The 22,323-nt window shown below is 45.5% G+C and overlaps 1 protein-coding gene across 1 annotated transcript; it reads left to right on the top strand.

The window, feature by feature from the left end:
* The first annotated feature begins 91 nt into the window (after nt 1-91).
* COQ4 (coenzyme Q4) lies at nt 92-12,830 on the top strand. Its single transcript, XM_081896623.1, has 7 exons — nt 92-547; nt 2,399-2,569; nt 4,460-4,556; nt 6,174-6,276; nt 7,267-7,396; nt 10,679-10,772; nt 12,381-12,830. Exons 1-7 carry the CDS (start codon nt 448-450, stop codon nt 12,541-12,543), a joined length of 858 nt encoding a protein of 285 aa, XP_081752749.1. The 5' UTR covers nt 92-447; the 3' UTR covers nt 12,544-12,830.
* The last annotated feature ends 9,493 nt before the right edge of the window (nt 12,831-22,323 follow it).

Raw genomic sequence — 22,323 nt, forward strand, 5'->3', positions numbered from 1 at the left:
AAACAAGCGCTGCCGCCAAGGCCGGAAAGCGGAATGCGCAGAGGGCAAGAGGTGTAACCTTCAACCACGTCCCCCGGAGCCGCCATCTTGGGGGCGTCAAGTAACAAGCGCCGCAGCGACATTAGGGAGGGGCTACGCAGAAACCTCCGCACGTCGCTCACGGTGCGCGCTGCCCTCGTGAGTCCCTCACGAAATGCAGCCCTCCCGGAAACAAGAGCTGCTGCGAAGCTAGGAAAGGCGCAGAAAAAGGAGAGTTTTGGAGGGATCAAGGGGCGAATGGGGAGAGGAGGCGCAACGCAGAAGACCAGGGAGTAAGGCGGAAAGGGGTGGGTGGTTGCGAGGAGCAGTATTCGGGTAGCTCCTGCCGGCCGCAGAAGGTAATGCGTGTTTTGTTTTGGGATTCTTCACTTAGTTTTTGTTCAAAAAGGGAATAAAGCAAAACTAGCTATGGCTCTGGCGCTGCTGCTGCTGTTACCCAGGAGAAGCCGAAGTTTCCTGCCCCTTGCAGGGGACCTGAGAGGAGCCGTTGATCTCTGCATGATCAGAGGCAAGTGCACTTGCAGTTTATCCCTCTATTATTATTATTTATTAGAATTCTCTACGGCCCTTCATCCGAGGATCACAGGGCGGTCTACAATGTAAAAAACAAAAATGCACAGCACAGCAACAAACAATAACAATAATCCCTTCTACAAACAGTTTTAAAAAGATTGTTTAATTGGCCAGATATATGGTTATAGCAGAATATTTTCACCTCGCTCCCAAACCTATGTAACAAAGGCACCAGGTGAATCTCTGGGGAGAGCATTCCACAAACGAAAGGGTTCATTCTCATATTGCCGTTCTCCGGATCTCTCGAGGAAAGTACATTAAGAAGGGCTTCACATGATGATTAGCGTTTATATGTGGAAAGACGGTCCTTGAGGTATTGTAGTCCTGAGCCTCTTCCCTTTCCCACTCACCCCCAGCTCATTTCATACATAGCTGTCCCTGTTTTCTGGTCCCTGCTCAGATTACATCCTGCTATGGAGTTAGGGAAGGTCAAGGGAGGGAGGAAACGACTCCACAGGAGGAAAAGGCTGCAGCATTTGGGGCTTTTCAGTTCTGAGAAAAGGCGAGTGAGAGGTGATATGACAGAAGTTTATGAGACTGCTTTAGGTGTAGGGAAAGTGGAAAGTGGAAAACCTCTCCCTCTCGTAACTCCAGAACGAAGCTAAATGGAAGATTCGGGACCGGTAAAAGGAAAGCCTTCTTTACATGGCACATAGTTGAACCGTGGAATTTGCTCTCACAGGAGGTGGGAATGGCTAACTTTGATGGCTTTAAGAGGACTGAATTAATTAATGGAGGAAGATAAGGCTATAGATGGCTACCAGCCATCATGGCTATACTCTAGTGATGCGGTTGGAGACAGGAATGCTTCCGAATACCAGTAGTTGGAAATCACAGGAGGGGAGAGAGCTCTTGTGTTTGAGTCCTGATAGTGGGTTTCTCACTGAGGTATCTGGCTGGCCACTATGAGGATCAGGCCATTGGCCTGATCCAGCAGGCTCTTCTTATGTGGATGTTGAAGCTGCTGTTGTTTCCTTTTAGATATAATAATAATATAATAATACATTTTATTTATACCCCTGCCCTCCCCAGCCAAGAGTAGCTAACGCCAGGTATAAAAACAATTTATTAAAATACAACTTAAAAACAAGATTAAAGTACAACATTAAAATGCAACCTCATTTCAGTAGAAACTCAAATCAAAAACTTTTTGGGGATGAAAACATCAAAATTTTCACCAAGGCCAACTATACATTGGGGGTGACTTTTTGAGGTTGATTGGTTGATAGTGCTAATTTCTGTGCCACTTTTCCACAATGAACTGCGCCCAAAGAGTCTTGCAGCAAATATTCTAAACATCAGTATACCAATATACCAAAATACAGAGCGCATCAGTAAAATTCAAAAAAATGACAGAAATTCCAACAATTTGGCAAACACAGAATAAATTCAATATTACTGTTTGTCCAGTGATCCAGCCACTCCTTGCTAGTAGCCTCTCTGTCTAGGTTAAATCCATCCCTAGAGAGCAGAGCCTATTTTCTCTCTCTCTCCCAACGTGTTGAGATAAGATGTCTGCTATTTTCTCTTTTTTTATCTCAGTGTATAAGCAGCTCCTGCATGAATACAGCCTTTTAACTCCAGAAACTGCAATTCAGTCTAATTTACCCAAGCTGCAAGCTCTTCTAACAATCTGTGCTTGCTTTTATCCTCATTTTCTGGTGATACTTGAGGGGTCACACTAGCTTCTTGCCACTAGCATCAGTAAATAGGACAAAGGAAGGTCAGCTGTTCACCTTGCTCATCCTTCTTCCTCCCTGCCTTTGAATGGGCTGTTTTTCCTCAGGTACGGGACGTCTCCTCTGCCATACTGACCAGCCATCAGCCACTGACAGCCCCACAGGAGAAGAAAAGTATTACCCATTATATCCAGGACACATCCCCACCAGTCCTCTGCAGAAAGGCCTGCTGGCAGCTGGCTCAGCATTCATGGCTCTCTACAATCCCTACCGGCATGGTGAGCTGGGGCCTGTCATTTTGTGCAAGGTGTGCATTTAGTTTTGCTAGCAAGCGAAGTACAGTGGTACCTCGGGTTAAGTACTTAATTCATTCCGGAGGTCCGTTCTTAACCTGAAACTGTTCTTAACCTGAAGCACCACTTTAGCTAATGGGGCCTCCTGCTGCCGCCACCGCGCAATTTCTGTTCTCATCCTGAAGCAAAGTTCTCAACCCAAGGTACTATTTCTGGGTTAGCGGAGTCTGTAACCTGAAGCATATGTAACCTGAAGCGTATGTAACCTGAGGTACCACTGAACACGTATCTTGTGTACTATCTGGGGGAAACAGGAAGTGCTATCCTCAGTTGTCAGGTATACATGGATGGAGAGGGGGGGCCAATAACTAAACAATGTTGAGTGCTCCTGTTCTGGATGCCGGACAGTCATACTTTCCCCCAGGATACTCCATTCCAGTCCCCCTCAATAGCCCCAGTTTTCTGGGTTTCCCCCCACACCCTCTGGCAGCCCACATTCCATGCCAACTGAGCATTCAGTCATCGTTGAGCGGTTTTTGTGTTGTCGTGGGGTTTTTGTACTTCTGCAAAACCTTAGAATCCCACCCGCTGAGCTGACAGTATTTCAGATGTCGTCACGCCATAGATTTCTTTGAGGGCGTTATGTTATTGACAGTTTTATTTTCAGTTGCTTTCATAATGATCTCCAGGATAGAACTTTGCATTTTTCGCAGCTGCTGCACACTGGGTCAACATCTTCACTGAGCTGACCATGACAACCTCAAGGTCTCATTCCTGGTCAGCCACTACCAGTTCAGACTGCATGAGCGTCTGTGTGAAATTAAGGGTTTTTTGTGGTTTTTTTTGCCCCAACATGCATCACTTTACACTTGTTTGCACTGAATTACATTTGCCATTTTACTGCTCATTCCCACAGTTTGGAGAGGGCCTTTTGGCGCTCTTTACAATCTCCCTGTTTTAACAACCCTGAACAATTTAGCATCATGAGCAGACTTGGCCACCTCACTGCTCACCCCTAACTGCAGAACATATATGATCAAGTTTAAAAGCACGGGTCCCAATACTGATATTTAGGAGACTCCACATTCTACGTCTCTTAATTTGGAGAACTGTCTATTTATTCCTGCCCTTTGCTTGCTGCAACTTAACCAGTTCTTCATCCACAAGAGGATCTCTCCTCTTAATCCTTGACTGCTAAGCTTACTCAAGAGTCTACTTTGGTGAGCTGTCAGCTCCTGGGAACCCTAATGGATTTAAGTAACTTGGGAACAGAGGAATCAACATGTTGCCCAAAAGCCACGTAAGAGCTTTGATGGGCATGGGGTCTGCAAATGCCTCCCTAGCAGTACCAAAAAATTTCTCCAGCACTTGCTGGCTAAACTTCTATTTTATCTCTTATCAAACATAGCTCTTTCTCACAGTCAAACTCTATGCCAACCTGACCCCCCATGCAGTTGTTTTGGACGACAACTCCCTTGGCCATGCTGGCTGGGCCTAATGGGAGTTCCAGTCTAAAACATATGGAGAGAACTTGGCTGGCAAAGACTGCTCTGCCAGGTTCTCAGTGAAATTCCTGTCCTTGGCAGTCCCTGTGGAATAACAGCCATGACTCCATCGCATACACAAATTTGCCACTATTCCTCTCCTGTTGGCTGGCCAGGAAGGGCTTCCTGGGTCCCATTATTGCACACATTCTCACTGAATCTCTTTTAAAAGTGGTGGCTTTTTGAAGGCTGTTGCGTTGATGAATGTTATTGCTATACCAAATTCATTCATTTGCTCTGCCAGCTTTCATCCCGGTGAGTTTTGTGACTTGTCCTGAGCTCTGTTCCCGCTAACTCATTGTCTTCCTCTCTTGTTTGGTTCCATTTACAGATATGGTGGCCGTCCTCGGGGAGACAACAGGGTACCTAGCTCTGAGAAACCTCAGGGAGAGGATGAGGAATGACCCAGAGGGATATCGGATCCTACAGTATGTGAATGTGTGTTTGTTTCGGTTTGTTTTTAGTCTGTAGCTGGGAAGAGATTCTGTCGCAGCTGGGTTCGTGGACATGCAACTCTCCAGTACTTGCGGAACTGCAATTCCCATCAGCTCCAGCCAGCATGACTAATGGTTAGGGATGATGGGAATTGGACTCCAGCAAGTATTTGGAGGGCCACAAGCTCTCCACCCCTAAGTTACAGGGATTAGTACTCTTTGGGGACATCTATTCATATTTGAGTTCACACATGAGGATTAGAAACTTGCCTTCAGCATACATTAAGCACACATTTATAACTGGGGATTTTAAGTCTGCAATCCTAAAATACACTCCTCATTTGTAGTGTTTATGCTTTTAAAAAGAGATAGCCTAGTGAGCACTGTGCTCAGTTGCTGCAGAATTGCTGTACAACTGTTGGGGGGTGGGGAATGGAATTTATTTATTTATTTATTTTCATAGAATTTATATGCCACTTGATTGTAAAAAAACAACAACTTCAAAGCTTTTTACAAAAGATAAAACAAGAAAAAGAAAAAAATCACAATCATGCAAAAGTTAAAATACTAAAACCGATTAAAATTACCTGGACTTTGTAAGCCTCCAGATAGGTTAGCAGGGGCCAAAAAGAGTTTAGTGAAGATACCTGCTTGATATCAATAGGCAGGGAGTTCCAAAGTGTAGGTGCTACCACACTAAATGATCAAGTGTCTTTCTAATATCTACTGATTGGTGATAGATTGATAAATGGATGGATAAACAGAGCATTTGAATTCTTACAAATGTGGAGTGGGTATTATGTGGCACCTGTAGTAGTGCCAGTTCTGCCAGTCTAAGAGTTGGGTGGGGTAAGGCGATCTCTCAGATAAGCTGGTTCCAAGTTGTTAAGGGCTTCATATGCTAACAGTAACTGCACACTGGCTTGCGACATCTAGGTTAATAAACGTATTGCCATGAAATGGATTTTGGATTTTTATTTTGTTTTAATGGCTACTTTTACTCCATTTCACACGGCAAACCTGTGCATGCACCTAACTTGGGAGTCAGTTCCATGGGGCTTTTTGTACTTGTGCAATGGATCCAGCCATTTCACTTTCATTTCACTTTCAGTTTGTATACCCCCTTTCTATATTGCTATGCAAAAGGTGGTTTACAGTGATAAAATATACAGCAAAGAACACACGTCTTATAATAATCTGATCCAGTACAGAAAGTAACAATAAAACATTACTTTAAATGCTCAGCCCTGAAGGGTTGCACTCTCAGCTCTTGCCATTGATGTTGGTGGGATTTAGATGCAGTTGGATTGTGCTCAAGCTCAGTATTTATGAACTACTTGAAGCTGGGAGGGGAGATCCTGTGGTCCTTCAGATACCAGCGGACTGCAACTCCCATCATCCCTGACCATTTCTTATGCTGGCTGGGGTGCTTGGGAAGAGGGACTCCAGCAACATCTGGCAGGCCACAGATTCCTAACAGAAAGGTATGGCAATTTGCCCTCATTACATGCTTCAGTGCCTTAATAGAACTATAGGGCTGTAAAAAGGTCAGCTAACCCTCTGGATTTCACAGGCTAAGCCAGCCATCGTCCAATTTGCCTTCCTTTGCAGAGAACGGCCTCGGATACGCCTCTCCACATTAGATATCCGTGGACTTCGGGGGCTTCCAGACGGGACCTTTGGCCGAGAGTATGTCCGTTTTTTGGACGATAATGTGAGTATAGTAGTTCTTAAGGCTAGGTTTCCAGTAGAGCAGGGGTTGGGATCCTTTTTGGCTCCATGGTCCTTCTCTGGATCAGCCTCGCAGGCCAAATTTGATGTCAAGTGGTTTAGTGTTCTTTCTGTTTTCAGAAAAGTAATCTGTATTGTTTTATATATATGTGTGTGTGTGTGTATGTGTAAATATAATAATTATAATATAATCATTACAAATACAACCAAGCATAGAAAACATAGATAAGAAATCTCCTCCCCCTCCCCCCCAAAACACACTCTTTTGATCCTGTGATGTTACATTAAATGTCCTCAGTGTCTTCAGTCTCTGAGTCACTGGGTGCCAATGTCCTAGAACAGGGGTTGGCAAGGTTTACCTTGCCTGGGCCAGTTCACTCCAGCGGAGATCCCTCCGTGGGCTGGAATGCAAGCACATGCGCCCGCCATTTCTGGCGTCTGCGCAGACACGATTTTCGGCACCTGCATCTGCACAGGCGCAATTTCCAGCATCTGTGCAGGTGCTATTTCCGGCGCCGCAAAAACAAGTCCCTGCACCACGCTGGTTTAGCGCAGTGCGTGGGAACTCACCAAGCGGGTGGCTCGGTTTGGGGGCGGCTCGTGGGCCAGTTAAATGACCCCCGTGGGCCCCTTGTGGTCCATGGGCCTTAGGTTGCCGACCCCTGTCCTAAAATAATACAAATTTGTCAGCATACATGTGTACACATATCTAGAAATACCTCCAAAGGGAGAATGTCAAAGATCATATATTAAAATATCAATGGTTAATCACTAACAATCCAACAGAGCTCTGGCTGGCAGCATCTTTCCAGGGTCTTTCCCTATCGCTCTGCTGCCACCTGCTCCTTGTTAACCAGACAGGCCAAGGGTCAAACCTGGGACCTTCTGCATGCAAAGTTCTGCCACTGAGCTGCAACCTCTCCCTAGTAGTGGATGCACATGAGCCTACTTTTTCTTTTTTCCTGGTTGGCAGAGAATCTCTCCAGACACCAGGATGCCTCCTAAGTTTGTAGATGATGAAGAATTGGCCTATGTGGTCCAGCGGTATAGAGAGGTCCATGATCTGATGCACACCCTTCTTGGCATGCCCACCAATATGCTCGGTGAGACAAGGCTTCTTATGGCTGAGTTGAATCTGGTCGCCCTGATTACTACATCGCTTTTATTTTCCTTTATTTTACAAACTTGGAAACGGTTTCACAACCTAGGGTCATCAAAACGGTGCACAAAAAGATGAAAATAAGATAAGACACATGTTCTAAAAGCAGTTAAAACCATCCCTGCAAAGCTTTTCAACAATCTTACCTACATTTGGCTTCATTGGGTGTACATGACTGGTGTTATTGGGGGCGGATTCTGCCTCCCCACTTTCTCCATGCCTAATGCATAGTTCTGTCATTTCACTTTTACTCGCCTTTTCTCTAAACCGAACAGCCCCAAACACTGCAAGCTTTCTTCATAGGGAAGCCGCTCCACCCCCTTGATTGTTTTGGTTCTCCTTTTCTGAACCTCTTCCAATTCCACAGGGTTCTTTTTTGAGGTGAGGTGATTAGAACCGGACACCATATTTCAAATGCAGCTTCACCATAGATTTGCATAAGCGCATTACGATAGCAGCAGTTTTATTTTCAATTCCTTTCCTAATGATCCCTATCATGGAAAATGCCTTTTTCACAGCTGCAGCATACTGAAGTCAATGCCTTCATCAAATTACCTGCTACTACCTCAATATCTCGTTCCTAGTCAGTAACTGCCTGTTCATACCCTCATCAGTGTACAGTCAAACCTCAGCTGTCGAACGTAACCCATTCCAGAAGACCGTTCACCTTCTGAAATGTTCGGCAACCGAGGTGCGGCTTCAGATTGTTTGCAAGAGCTTCTTGCACTCAAGCGGAAGCTGCGTCGGACGTTCGAATTCCGAGGAATGTTAGAAAACTGGAGCATTTACTTCCAGGTTTTCGGCGTTCGGGAACCGAAATATTCAAAAACGGAGCCATTCAAGAACTATATGTGAAATTAAGAATTTTTTTGTCCCAATATGGGTCAGTTATCCACATGGATCTAAGCATTTTCTCACTTGGAGCTGTGTGTATGTAAGTTGCTTGGCAATGGATGTAGCACATTCATTTTACTCTACGGAGTTGGTGAAGTAGAATCTGGGGATCAGCATCTGTGGAGAAAATGACAGAGAGCAATAGGCAGGAGAGAGGAGCCCCTTTGCTATTAATGCTAATAAGCAAGGTGTTAAATCACTTCCTCCACTTTCACAAATGGCCTCGTGGTCAGGTGTAATTCCTAAGCAGTTCTAGTCACTGGTTTGGTCACAACATAACCTCTGCCTGCTTTAGTTTATTTTATATTGTGTGTTCTTATCAGTTATAAGAGTTTACAATATTGGGTGTCATATCCGCAAGAAGAAGCATTACTTATTATTATTAATTATTAAATTTTATTTATACCCCGCCCTCCCCAGCCAATACGGGGCTCAGAGCGGCTAACACCGGTATAAAAACAATTGATTAAAATACAACAAAAACAATATTAATGTACAACGTTAAAATGCAGCCCCATTTCAGTAGGAACTCAAATAAAAAACTTTTTTGGGGATGAAAACGTCAAGTCTTCACCAAGGCCAACTATCCAGACTGGTCCTAAATGGGCCAGAAAACAACCAGAGAAGTCCCCAAATAGGAGTTCCATCACAGAAGGAGAAAGGAAAAAGGAAGAGGGGGAGGAGATCAATTTGATTCCAAGCCAAAGGCCAGGTGGAACAACTCTGTCTTACAGGCCCTGCGGAAAGAAATCCGATCCTGCAGGGCCCTGGTCTCATGAGGCAGAGCGTTCCACCAGACCAGAGCCAGAGTTGAAAAGCCCCTGGCTCTGGTTGAGGCTAATTACTGCTTGTATCTTGGCAATAAATCAGAGAGTAGCAGCACAAATCTACGTGCTCAGAAATGACTCCCGTGGGGCTCGTTCCTAGCTTAAGTGCCTCTAGGATTGCTGCCTAAATGGTACATGTGTGAAGCAATATCCGCCACAACCTTCTGGCACCGTTTAAGAAGCACATAGCAGGCACAGGTCGTGCATTAATATGTTCACAGGTTGGGCGGCAGTTGCCTTTCACCTACCTTCAAGATCCAACCATGTCATGAGTCATTGGGGTGGTTGAGCTAGAGGGAGAGGAGAACTGGAGCAGGGCTAGGAAATGTGGGCTATGGAGGATGGGGGCATTGTGCAATCAACCCTGAGCCATTGAACACAAATGTTCTGGATTTATAGGAGGGAGGCTATGAGTCATTCGGAGATTTGCCCTTTTATCTGCTTTACTGTATCAGTAGAAGCCTGACTGAAATTGCAGAAGGGCTTTGAACTCCTTCAAGGCCCCGACGGCACCCTAGTAGTTATTTTAAAATCTCTGGATGCTGGGACACCTGATCCCTCACGCACTTTTGCTTCGCTTTTTCTGCCACGTTGACTACCACTGCCCCTTACCACCCCAGATGAGTTCAGCAGCACCGGGGTGGGGGCGCGAATCTGCAACCATACTGCCAGTTATTTTAGTTAAAGGCTTTTGTTTACTTCCATACTTCCAAAGCTTCCAGTCCTAAAGCCTTAAGCAAGGCCTTGAAGATGTGACAACAGTCTTCTGTAAGTTTTAGAAACAACAAAGGGTATCCTACAGCAGACAGAACAGCAGCCTGTGTTTTAGAGCATCTGTTTGGGGCTGTCCAAATTTTTGGAGCCTAAGAGCTTACCTGGAAACATAAGGAACTTTCTTGGTCACCACTAAATACCCATTTCACAGACAAAAAAACTGGGGATACTCAGAATTGCTTCCCTGAAACAGGCAAATGTTTCCAAATGTTTTCTCCAAAAGGGCCAGCGGGGAGCAGGCAACATGTCTCTAAAGAACAGGCCACTACCACCAATTCCCCCTCCCCAAGCCCAAAAACAGATTTTTTTAAAAATGGCCTGGCCTTGGTGGGCATCAAGGTATTGTTTGGGGGCACTGCCAGCCAGAGTAGACAGCAATGAGCTAGATGGGTCATGGGTCAGATTCTCATGTTGCCTCCCCTAAGGCAACTTTCCACATTCCTAAAATGTAATTTTTAAAAAGCCGTTGTTTTTGCAAAATTAATGAAACCTGCTGTGAATTAATATCTCACCCTTATGGATGCAAAGAAATATCCGAACAGGTCATTGCTGTTTCTGAAATTTTGAAGCCTTAGAATTCAGAAAGATATTTAACTGGTCCAAAGTTGCCTGGGTGTTTCCGTTCACCTATCAGCCAAATGAAATGTAGGCCACGCCATTGGCTTAAAAGCTTTATAGTTAGGTTGTGACAAAGATTTTCTTTTCTTTTATCTCCTGGTGCTTTTTCTCAGGGGAAGTCGTGGTAAAGTGGTTTGAGGCAGTCCAGACTGGCCTGCCCATGTGCATTCTGGGAGCAGCATTTGGCCCACTCCGCCTTAACGCCTGGTATGTTGAGAAGCCTTTAAATGCAACTTCCATGCAAATGTTTTGTCCATTGTTAGTTTGCTAAACAGACACAGTGGTAGCTTGGTTTACAACCATAATCTGTTCTGGAGGTCTGTTTGTAAACCAAAACAGGTTGTAACCCAAGGTGCGCTTCTGCCAATGGGGCCTCCCAAAAAAATTTGTTCGTAATCCAAAAAAAAATGGGTTGTAATCCAAAAAAAGGTTACAAACCAAGACAAGCACTTCCGAGTTTGACGTGTTTGTCATCCAAAACGTATGCAAACCAAGACGTATGCAAACCAAGGTACCACTGTAGTGTGGCTGTCAGGCCAGAAAGCCTTGGGCCGTCCTTCAAACATTCGCCTCAGATCAATCAGCTACTTTGTGTTTGGAGATTCAAAAAAGGGCAGTTAAAATTACAGGGGGACTTCCTAATTTGGGAAAAAGTCAACCAAAGAAGGAACCTGAATCTACTTTGAACTGACACAGGACATTCTACCTAAGCAATTTTTAATGTAAGAAGAGCCCTGCTGGGCCTGTCTTATCCGGCGTCCCATATCCCACAGTGGCCAACCAGGAGCTCTAACGGGAAGCCCCGTAGGGACGTGACGCATTGTTCTCTCCCACCGTTGTTCCCCAACAGGAGGTATTCAGAAGCACCGTTCCTCAGATCCTCAGTTCACCTGTCACAGCAAGCCAAAGAGGTCCTCCTGCAGATGCCACCGTATCAGGAAGTCTGTTCTGTACAATATAGTACAGTGGACACTCAGGTTGCGATCGTGAGCCGTGCAGGATGCACATTCACAACCCGTGTCTGCGCATGCGCGGGTTGCGATTCAGTGCTTCTGCACATGCGCGACTGCTGAAACCCGGAAGTAACCTGTTCTGGTACTTCTGGGTTTCGGCATACCGCAACCCAAAAAAACGCAACCTGAAGTGGCTGTAAACTGAGGTATGATGGTAATCAGGTCTTTAGCGTGGCAGCACCTAACCTTCAGAGTACCCTCCCCACCTGGTTATTAGGCAGGTGGCATCTGGTGCCTATCAAGGACCTTAATTTTTCAACAGAGCCTTTCTGTGAGGAGACCTTTGCCCCAAGCTGTTTCTGAATTGAATCTCTCTCCCCGCCACCACATGGAACTGTTTGTAGTTGGCTTTTTATGTTGGGTACAGTAGATTCTGGTGTATAAGACGACTTTTTAACCCCAGAAAATCCTCTAAAAAGTTGGGGTTCATCTTATACGCCGGGTATGGGTTCGCTGGGCAGTAGCAGTGGGTGGCAGGCTCCGTTCTGCACCGGGAGGAAGCCGCCTAGCGAAGCCGGCTTAGCATCACTGGGCAGCTTTGCCGGGCAGCTTCCTCCCGGCGCGGAGCCCGATGCCCACTGCCCAGCGAAGCTGCCACGTATTAGGCGACTGGGTGTATAAATCGACCCCCCAGATTCGCAGCTGCCAATTTGGGGGGTCGTCTTATACGCCCAGTCACCTAATACGCCGGAATCTATAGTAATTTCTTTTCTGCTTCAAGATATTTTGTGGGAAATGACTCAGGAATGGAATCAAAACAAACCAATAAATAACTTTTGGATTTCCGTCTCCGTCCATCCAGGAAGCTGCGTGTTCTGACCACTGAGCTCATCCCATGGGCTGTTCGGAGTGGAAGTAGTGTCAACTGCATCCTGAATTTCTATTACGAGGAGCGCTGGGAGCAAACCATAGACTCTCTTCGTCACGAAATCGGTATCCTGCCACCTCCGGCAATTCCGGTGTAAATTTCTGCTGGGGAAAATGGGGGGAAAGTCACTGGCAGGCATTGAAGAAGCAGTAGATGAAGTAGATTTAGGCTCTCAGAAGTTAAACCACAGCTTGCCTTGGATCAGCTGAGCAGCCACGGTTTGGCCATGCAAAAGGTTTATTAATTCAGTTGGCAGCATGTTCTGCATTTTCCCTGCCACTCCAACCAGATGATCTAAAATGCTAAGACAGTGTTTTAAAACACAAAGCCTCTTCAGTCATTTAAACAGCAGTGAAAACACTGGGAGGAAGGAAATTTGAAACCCTGAAATGGTGGATTGTACATAAATGCACAGCAGCCCAGCAAGGTGGATTCTTGGCATATTCCCGTTTGATAGACCAGGGCTGGGATATTTGCTGCCTGCAGTCCTGATTAGGCCCATCTTCCTGACACCTGAGGTCAGATGGTGCAGTAAGGGTGGGACATACTAAGAGCATGTTTCAGCTCATCTGTAGTGCCTGCAAAGCCCCTTTCCCAGTGCAGTGCCGGATAGTGCTTTGAGAGGGGCCTCTAAAGACTGGTTGTTTTATCATCTGCAGGGGTCTTCAGAAGCCCCGTTCAAAGCACTGAGTAAAATAGTGTTCTGAAAGGGGCTTCAAAAGGCCCCTGTGTGCCGAAAGCTCACAGCTGACCAGTGGACTAGGCACGTCCCCCCCACTCCTGTCACAGGCAGAACTGAGGCCGGGTGAATTTAAAGCAGCAGTGGAGAACCTTTTGCAGGCCAAAGGTCTCTTTGTCATGGGCAACCTGTTCCAGGTGTAGGCGACGCCAGAGGCAAGTGGGCGGATCGATGGATGTGACCGCTGCAAGATACTCTGCATTCCAGCCTCACATGTCTCCACCCAGGCAAGCAAGAGACATTAGTTAACACAGTTCCAGGACACATTTCAGTCAGGTAAAAACATGAAAGGTCATTTCAGGGCAGGGCTGGTGAGGTGCAGCCTAGGGGGTGGGGGCCAGTGGTGTCACATTATGCTCCTTTGTCTAAGATTATCCACCCCTTGAGCTAAGGCTACAGGGTGAATTCTGGACGAAGAGGGCTTTAAACCAGGGTGGCATCAGGATCCAGATATTTACTCCCATTGGACCTCAGTGGGGCTTGTTGCTGCAGTGAATACAGCTGAAACTACAGATATTTGCAAATCATCCAACCATCTATTGTTTGCCTACTCCTGGGCTACCAGGGTGGTTGATCTCTCTCTACAAACCGCCTTTGGGTGAAAGGAATGAAGAATGCTGCCCATGACTTTGTCTCCACCAAGGACAGAGGCACGAGGCCAAGTCCAGTTCTTAGCAGCACAGTTTAAGAAGGATCTTCACAAGCTGGAACACATGCAGAGGAAGGTGACCAAGAAGGTCAAGGGTCTGGAAACCAAGCCATATATCACAGGGGTGCCCAAACTTTTTTCAAAGAGGGCCAGTGAGGGCCGACCAAAGCTGCTGAGCTTTTTTTAGAATTGAAGCTGTTGAGCTTTTTTTATGATTTTACCCCAAAGTTATTGAGCTTTTTAAAGGATTGAACTTCTTGAGCTTTTATGGGGGGATTTAACCCCAATAAATAAACTGCCACGGGGGCCAAATAAAACCAGCCAAGGGGCCAAATTAGGCCCCCATATTGGACTTTGGGCATGCTCGCCATATGAGGAACAGTTGAAGGAGTTGAGTACATTTAGCCTGGAAAAGAGGAGACTGAGAGGAGATGCGATAACCATCTTCAAATATCTCAAGGGCCGCTACATGGAGCAAGCTTGTTTTCTCCTGCTGTGGAGGCTAGAACCCAAGCCGCTGGATTCAAGTTACAAGAAAGAAGATTCCAACTTAACATTACAAAGAACTTTGTGATGGCAAGAGCTGTTTGACAGTGGAATGGTCTCCCTCAGGAGGTGGTGGACTCTCCTTCCTTGGAGGTTTTTGAGCAGAGTTGGCCATCTGTCCTGGATGATTCAGTTGAGTTTCCTTCATTGCAGTGGTTTGGGCTGGATGACCCTTGGAGTCACCTTCCAACTCTACAGTTGGGACTGAGATAACTGCCTATCACAGCTGGAAAGAGACTCATATCTGTAAGTTCCTTAATAAATCGCCAGTGCATACAATATGCTTAATGTGATCAGTTGTCTTTTTGTGTCAGGGCTGCTGGATATGTGTGTAGCTGGACTGTGTGGTGAAGCTTTGAACTGCAGGTAGCAGCATTTCATGGAAGTATCTTCAGACACACATTGGCCAATGGATTGTGTTAGACAGGAAGGACTTCTTATTCCAGCTGGGTTTTGCTTGCAGTACAAGAGTCTTCCTGCATCCTTGATTGCTATGGCATCCCCGTTTAACCTTGGACCATGCCCCTTGACTATATCTTTTGGTTCTTCTTTGGTGCTGGCTGCCAATTTCTTCCTGACTGCAGCGCAAAACCCAACCCTGACATATGTTGATTAATTGCATTTGTAACCAACCTTTCCTCCACATTTTATCCTCTCAAGAACCCTGTGAGGAAGGCTTGGCTGAGAGTATGACTGGCCCAAAGTGAGCTTTGTGCCCGAGTAGGGATTTGAAACTTGGGCTCCTAGGTCCTAGTTCAAAACTCTAACCATTAAACAACACTACTCCGGAGGCTATCAATAGTTTTAATCAGTATGGCTGTATTCTTCCTCCACTGTTGATGGCAGTATTCCTTTAAATACCAGTTGCTGGGAATTGCATATTGGGGAGAGTGCTGTTGCAGCCAGGTTTACTATGGAGGACTCCCTGGTCCTGAATGGGGTAGCCGTGCCCCTGAAGGACCAGGTGTGCAGCCCGGGAGTTATTTTGGACTCAGAGCTGTCCATGGAGGCGCAGGTCAGTTCTGTGTCCAGGGCTCCATCTGGTACGCAGGCTGAGACCCTACCCGCCTGCAGCTGTCTCGCCAGAGTGGTGCATGCTCTGGTTATCTCCCACTTGGACTACTGCCATGCGCTCTATGTGGGGCTACTTTTGAAGATGACCCAGAAACTACAACTAATCCAGAATACAAAAGGTAGATTGGTGACTGGGAGTGGCTGCCGAGACCACATAACACTGGTCCTGAAAGACCTACATTGGCTCCCATTATGTTTCCGAGCTCAATTCAAAGTGTGGGGATTGACTTTTAAAGCTCTAAACAGCTCCAGCCCTGTATTCCTCACCCAATTGTGATCCCAAAAGTGCTGGTACTCAGAGGCATGCTGCCTCCAACAAGGGAGGTCTTACACAGGTCTCATGGCAAGTAGCCATTGATAGCCTCACGCAGCATTAATTTGTCCTTTAAAGCCATCCAAGCTGGTGGCAAATACGAAGATGTAGACCGAAGAGTAACTGAGGTGAGAATGTACTGCATTTTTAAAACCAGGTCTTGAAATACGATGTGCTGCTTTCTGTCCTGCAAGTGGGTGGGGATGTTCACCGGCATATGTCTCCCAGTCCAGAAATGTGTCGGCAACAAAGTAAAGGATTAAACTCTGCCCCAGATCTCCTTAAATACTGGCCTGGTTGGTTTCCCTTTCCATTACAGGTATTCATTAGCATTGCAAAATTGGGGTGATTATATTATCTCCCAAGTACTGCAGTTGCCAGTATGCTTATTGGAAGTGTCATCCTCAGCTTCTTCCTTTGCCGTTTTATTTCTGCGTGTATCCATTCCCACCGCCGCCACCTTCTCTACACCCATACATCCTTACCTCTTTACTGAGGATAAGTTAGCATCTTGCTGCTGGTATAGGACTCTTTAAGGCTACAGCAGATCCGTGAAGTCTTTTGAGGGTTTTGTCTTGACAGACAGGGTGAATGGGGCATTGTGATATCACAGACAGGGTTGGGGGGAAAGGTGCTGATGTTGTTCAATTACATATTAAACTGAGGGTGGGAGAGAAGTCAGACTGGATTTCTGGTGCCAGTGTCTTAATCTGGATGTTGCAATAAAATAAAATTGCAGGCATGAGGAGCACTGATTCTGCATTTAATACCTACCTGGAATCAGCCACCTGTCTGGGAGCAGCAGTACGGTTTTGCAATAGCACCTTGTAATGACTTCAAAGACTTAACATGTCACAAGCCAGGTGCATGAACTGTTGGTAAATCCTGGGAGGCCAGGCAATATGTTCAATTTGGGTTTGTGGGACTGAGTTGTCCGGGAAAACTGATCTGTCAAAACAGAATAATCTTTCAGTGCAGGGATAGAGACCCTGTGGCCTGCCAGATGTTGCTGGACCCGCAACTCCATCAGCCCCAGCCCGTTGTGGTCCAGCAACACATGACGGGCCGCAGGTTCTCTGCTCCTCTTAGAAGGCGCCCTAAGCTATCAGATTTCCTTAAATACTGCTATCGCCCAGAGTGGCTGGGGTAACCCAGTCAGATGAGTGGCGTGTGTGTGTGGTTGTTGTTATTATCAAAGCATCGTTGTGCACTGTGTCTGCCCATAGGCAGATACAAACATCTACAACGTTTGTAACCACCTTTTTTTAAAAAAAGCAAGTTTGCCAAATCCAAAGTGTGGCATGTATTGTTACTCATGCACCCTTCTGGATATAGGTAGGCACTTGGTGTTCCAGGTGAGATGGATTGGTGCCATGCGCCAGGTTTTTGTATTTTAAAAAACCCCTCTTTCTGGTGTTCTTTCTTAAGAGTATTTCAAACTACTCTTTGGGAGCAAATAGCAGGCAGGGGAGTGATTTTCAGCATATAACTTGCATAGGGCCCCAATCTGGAAAGAGAGCACATTGCAGCTCAGGGGCCTACACCTGCCTTTTCTCCTAAGTAAGCATGTCCAGATTAAGCACACTTTTTGAAAAAGGACGCCATGCTGGGGTCAGGCCTCACTGCATCCCTAGAAGGGCACATGGTCAAGCTGACCGATCCTTAGGGACAAAAGATGCTACCTTATAACAAGTTATCATAGCATCAGTTCAGGACCCACAGTGAGACTGCTGAAAACAGAGATTGAGGCCCACCCCACTGGCCTTGCAATGTGGGGGCATAGGGGCAGAACCAGCTTCAAAATGGAGGCAGAATTTGGCATATTCATCTGACAGTCACTGGCACCTAATCCTGTATCTGACCTGTATTTGGAAATGGCTTAATTCTTTGCCACATCACTTTCCTTGAAGCATGGTGTTCCATAACTCAGCTTCCCTCAAGTTAAGTGCTCTGGAGGTGGTGTGACCCATCCTCCCTGTTTTAGGCACTCTTTGCTGAGCCAAAGGCACTAAACAGAGAAGAAGGTTTATTTTATATTCTTTCCCGCCTCCACGTGTCCGCCCAATGTTGTTAACACATCTGCTGTAATTTCTTCTCCCATTCTCCTTTCACATTCCACTCATACCATACAGGTGAAACTCGAAAAATTAGAATATCGTGGAAAAGTCCCTTTATTTCAGTAATTCAACTTCAAAGGTGAAACTAATATATGAAATTGACTCGTGACATGCCAAGCGAGATATGTCAAGCCTTGATTTGTTATCATTGCGATGATCATGGCGTACAGCTGACGAAAACCCCAGATAAACAATCTCAGAAAATGAGAATATTCAAGGAAATCAGCAAAACAAGGATTGCAAATTGAGAAAGATTGGACCTCTGAGAAGTAGAAGCACATCTCGCTTTGCATGTCATGAGTCGATCTCATATATTAGTTTCACCTTTCAAGTTGAATTACTGAAATAAAGGAACTTTTCCACGATATTCTAATTTTTCGAGTTTCACCTGTATTCCCACCCACCCCTTCCCAAACAACCATTTCCTCCCTGCCCACCTGCTTGGTCATTTTACATTTGCTTTTTTTATTATTCTATAACAGATTTCCTCTTTCCCTCATGAGTGGGGGAAGTGGCTGGCAGCAGTTCTCCAGGATTTCAGGCAGGGCATCGCTCCCAGCCCCACCTGGAGATGCCATTGAGAGATTGATCTTGGGACCTTCTGCATGCAAAGCAGATGTCCCTGAGCCGTGACCTTCCCCCTTCTGAACAAGTTGCTTCAGTCTGCCTGCCTGCCTTGCTTGCCTCGCCTGGCAACTTTTCCTCCTCTCCATCCTCTCCCAGGCAGCTGACTCCCTTTCTTTCTACACCCACATCGCCAACCAGGATTAAAAGCCACACTGTGGTAAACAAAGGCAGATGTTAACTTCCCTTTCTGCCTTCATAGGATTGGCCTGGAAGGGCTCCTTTCACAGAGCTGCAGGCTTGTGGTGAATTTGTCAGAATAGGTTTTCCTTTTATGCAGGCATGAGGGGGACATGGAAGCAATCACACAGCATGGCAGTGTTATTTCCACAGCAACTGGTGCCTTCTCTCAGATACCAGGGTAGTTCTAGTGTTTACTTTATGATGGTCCTATTCTGTGCTAGCCGTCTGACACACAACTCTGCATAGAATTTAAGATGGTGGGTGGCTGGCGTTTCACAAGTGCTGTGGCCAGCTACTCTACAAGCAGCTTTTTAAATACTGTACTAAATAAATAAAGAAGGGGGCAGGAGATCTGGACTACCAGCTGATGCCCTCCCCCCAGATTCTGCTTCATAATTTTAAGCCTTTCCATGTTTGTTTGTTTGTTTGTTTGTTTACTTGCTTGCTTTGTTCATCATTATAACGAATTATTTATTTGTTTATTTGTACTTAACACTCAAACACAGCATTTGCCTAATTTCCTTCTAAAATGTGGCATGCAACATCCATTTTCCTTTTCTGGAGAAGGGGCGGCAAAGATTATGCACAATTGAAAATGAGAAATTTCTACACAATATTGTGCCTATGGGCAGCATGGTATTTGGGGGGCCCCCAATAAAATATTTGAGGGGGTCAGGACCCCCCAAAGTTCATGGGCATTGCCATTCAAATAGTGTGTGCGTGCTGCACCATGTGATCGATTATGTGGGGTGGAGCTTACTTGGGCCCCCCAATATTTTATTCAAGTTAGCAGCCCTACACCTGCCTCAACTCTGCCACTCCCCATTTTAATTTTAACTAAGAGTATTGGCAGCTTTCACTTTCGATTGGTTGTAGGTTGCCTGCATTGTTTGTCTCTGTTTTATTTGTCTGGCATAGAAACCATGTAGGTGTTTTGCAAGTTTTGGGTGCATTCTGAGCATTGCTAGCTTTTCTCTTGTTAAATGGGGAGCTTGTGATGCCCACAATCGTTTCTTAGCTTTCCAGATGGGTCCCCTGGGCCCCAAAGGGTTGGGGGCCACTGGCATGTTACTTCTGTAGTAAGCTGCCTTGTGGTTTATGCAGATGGAATGGTAAGTACAAAACCTCTATTAAACAAACAAACATCTCATTTAAAGACTTAAGTTCTTCCCCCTTTTTTAAAAAAGGTATGACCAATAATAATAATAATAATAATTTATTATTTTTACCCCACCCTTCTGGCTGATTTTCCCCAGCCACTCTGGGCGGCTTCCAACAAAGACCAAAAATACATCAAAATGTCACACATTACAAACTTCCCTGAACAGGGCTGCCTTCAGATGTCTTCTGAATGTCAGGTAGTTGTTCTTCTCTTTGATATCTGATGGGAGGGCATTCCACAGGGTGGGTGCCACCACTGAGAAGGCCCTCTGCCTGGTTCCCTGTAGCTTTGCTTCTCACAATGAGGGAACCACCAGAAGGCCCCGGCACTGGAACTCAGCGTCCGGGCAGAATGATGTGGGTGGAGTGCGTGGAGACGCTCCTTCAGGTATACTGAAACGACGTGAAGCCAGATTTGCTTGCTTAAGATGCCCCAGAAAGGGCAAAAAGGCTTTTGGTGTACAGTAAGAATGACATAATTATTAATAATAATTTATATACTACTTAATTCTAAGGTAGGTTTCTAAGCAAAATCCGTCACTGTGGAACGCCCTCCCACCAGATGTCAAAGAGAACAACAACTACCAGACTTTTAGAAGACATTTGAAGGCAGCCCTGTTTAGGGAAGCTATTAATGTTTGATGTATTATAGTATTTTAATATTTTTTGGGAAGCCGCCCAGAGGGGCTGGGGAAGCCCAGCCAGATGGGCGGGGTACAAATAATAAGTTATTATATTATATTATTATATTATATTATATTATATTATATTATATTATATTATATTATATTATTATAAAATATGAAAACTAATGCACAGATATTAAAATATAAATATTCCTAATTAAAATACGGGGTAAATGATCCCATTGAAACATAAACATCCATAAGAAAATATACAGTAAAGCAATCTCATTAGAACAACACAGCAATTAATGTTTCCCAGTTAGTCACACCTACCTCTTATAAGCAACTGAACAATAATGCAATCAAGCAGGATTTAGATACGAAAAAGATACTGTCAAAGAACACTAAATTATAATATTTGCAAATAAATGAATGAACGCACAGAAATAGGTTTATGACTGCTTAGTTAAAGTTTTGGCTTCTGGCTTCCTCAGCAAACATTACTAATCCCAGCTGTGAAACAGAAGAAAGGGAAATATTCAAGTAAACTGTACTAAGCCTCTCTCAAATCCTTTGCTATACTGAGCTTGTCTTTTTACAGGGGCCATATAATAATCATTTCGTGTGTAAGGAGTCAGTCTTTCAGTCCTTAGACTTTGGAACTCCCAGCCTAATTAACATCGGGCAGGCACTGTCGCTATACTGTTTTCAACATGTTTCCCCCCCACCTATTAGTACTGGCCCCACACTTTCTTCTGCCTAAACCCAGAGATTCCCTATGCAGTCAGTAAAGGTAAAGGTAAAGGGACCCCTGACCATTAGGTCCAGTCGTGACCGACTCTGGGGTTGCGGCGCTCATCTCGCTTTATTGGCCGAGGGAGCTGGCGTACAGCTTCCGGGTCATGTGGCCAGCATGACGAAGCTGCTTCTGGCGAACCAGAGCAGCACACGGAAACGCCGTTTACCTTCCCGCCGGAGCGGTACCTATTTATCTACTTGCACGTTGATGTGCTTTTGAACTGCTAGGTTGGCAGGAGCTGGGACCGAGCAACAGGAGCTCACCCCGTCACGGGGATTTGAACCACCAACCTTCTGATTGGCAAGTCCTAGTCTCTGTGGTTTAACCCACAGCGCCACCCGTAACCCACAGCGCCACCCAATGCAGTCAGTACAACTCTCCTATTTGGATTTTCAAAGCGTAGGGAATCTCGAGGTCCACATTAAGCCCAGGTATAGACTGGCCCAGTATGGAAGAGCCCTTAATGAGCATTCATCCTGATTTGCTTGCAGGGATGTTGCACCAAAGGAAGTGTCATCCTGAAATTTTTGGTACATTTCCTCTATCACTATTCCCCTGCAATAAGTCTGGATCCCATGGGCATAGCCAAGGAGGGTGTGGGTTGGGCACCTGTTCCCCCCATAAATCAAATAAATAAATAAAAATACTTAACTGACCAAATGCATCACAGATAACTCGGTTCTTCCCCCACTAACGCCTCCCCCCCCCCATAAAGTCAAGTTACACCCACACTGGATTTTTCAATGTGAAGTGGGTTTGATGCCCAAGACCTCCCAGTCAACTTAACTGCACAACCTGAATATGCAGCTGTGTGTTTGAATCTCACCCCAAAATAGTGACGGTCTGGAAGTGCCCCATTTCTACTCAGAAATCCATGAGATTTCAATCAGGCTTACTCCCAGGTAAATGGGGTTAGGGATTGCAGCCTTAATCTGTCAGTTAATTAATAAAGATACTCATCCTAATTTACAGGCGAAACTTTAGGGCTCTACCATATGTCCTGTTCATCAAGCACTCATTCCGATTTCTTTGAGGGGAAGTTATCC

Source organism: Podarcis melisellensis, assembly GCF_964234715.1.
Source record: "Podarcis melisellensis genome assembly, chromosome: Z".
NCBI lineage: Eukaryota > Metazoa > Chordata > Lepidosauria > Squamata > Lacertidae > Podarcis > Podarcis melisellensis.

What these genes read in the sequence shown, in the direction of transcription:
- COQ4 (XM_081896623.1), top strand. Translation starts at nt 448, where the DNA reads ATGGCTCTGGCGCTGCTGCTGCTGTTACCCAGGAGAAGCCGAAGTTTC. An exon ending in GAGGGATATCGGATCCTACA is followed by an intron (nt 4,557 to 6,173) that starts GTATGTGAATGT and finishes CTTCCTTTGCAG; the next exon opens with AGAACGGCCTCGGATACGCC. An exon ending in CCACTCCGCCTTAACGCCTG is followed by an intron (nt 10,773 to 12,380) that starts GTATGTTGAGAA and finishes CCGTCCATCCAG; the next exon opens with GAAGCTGCGTGTTCTGACCA.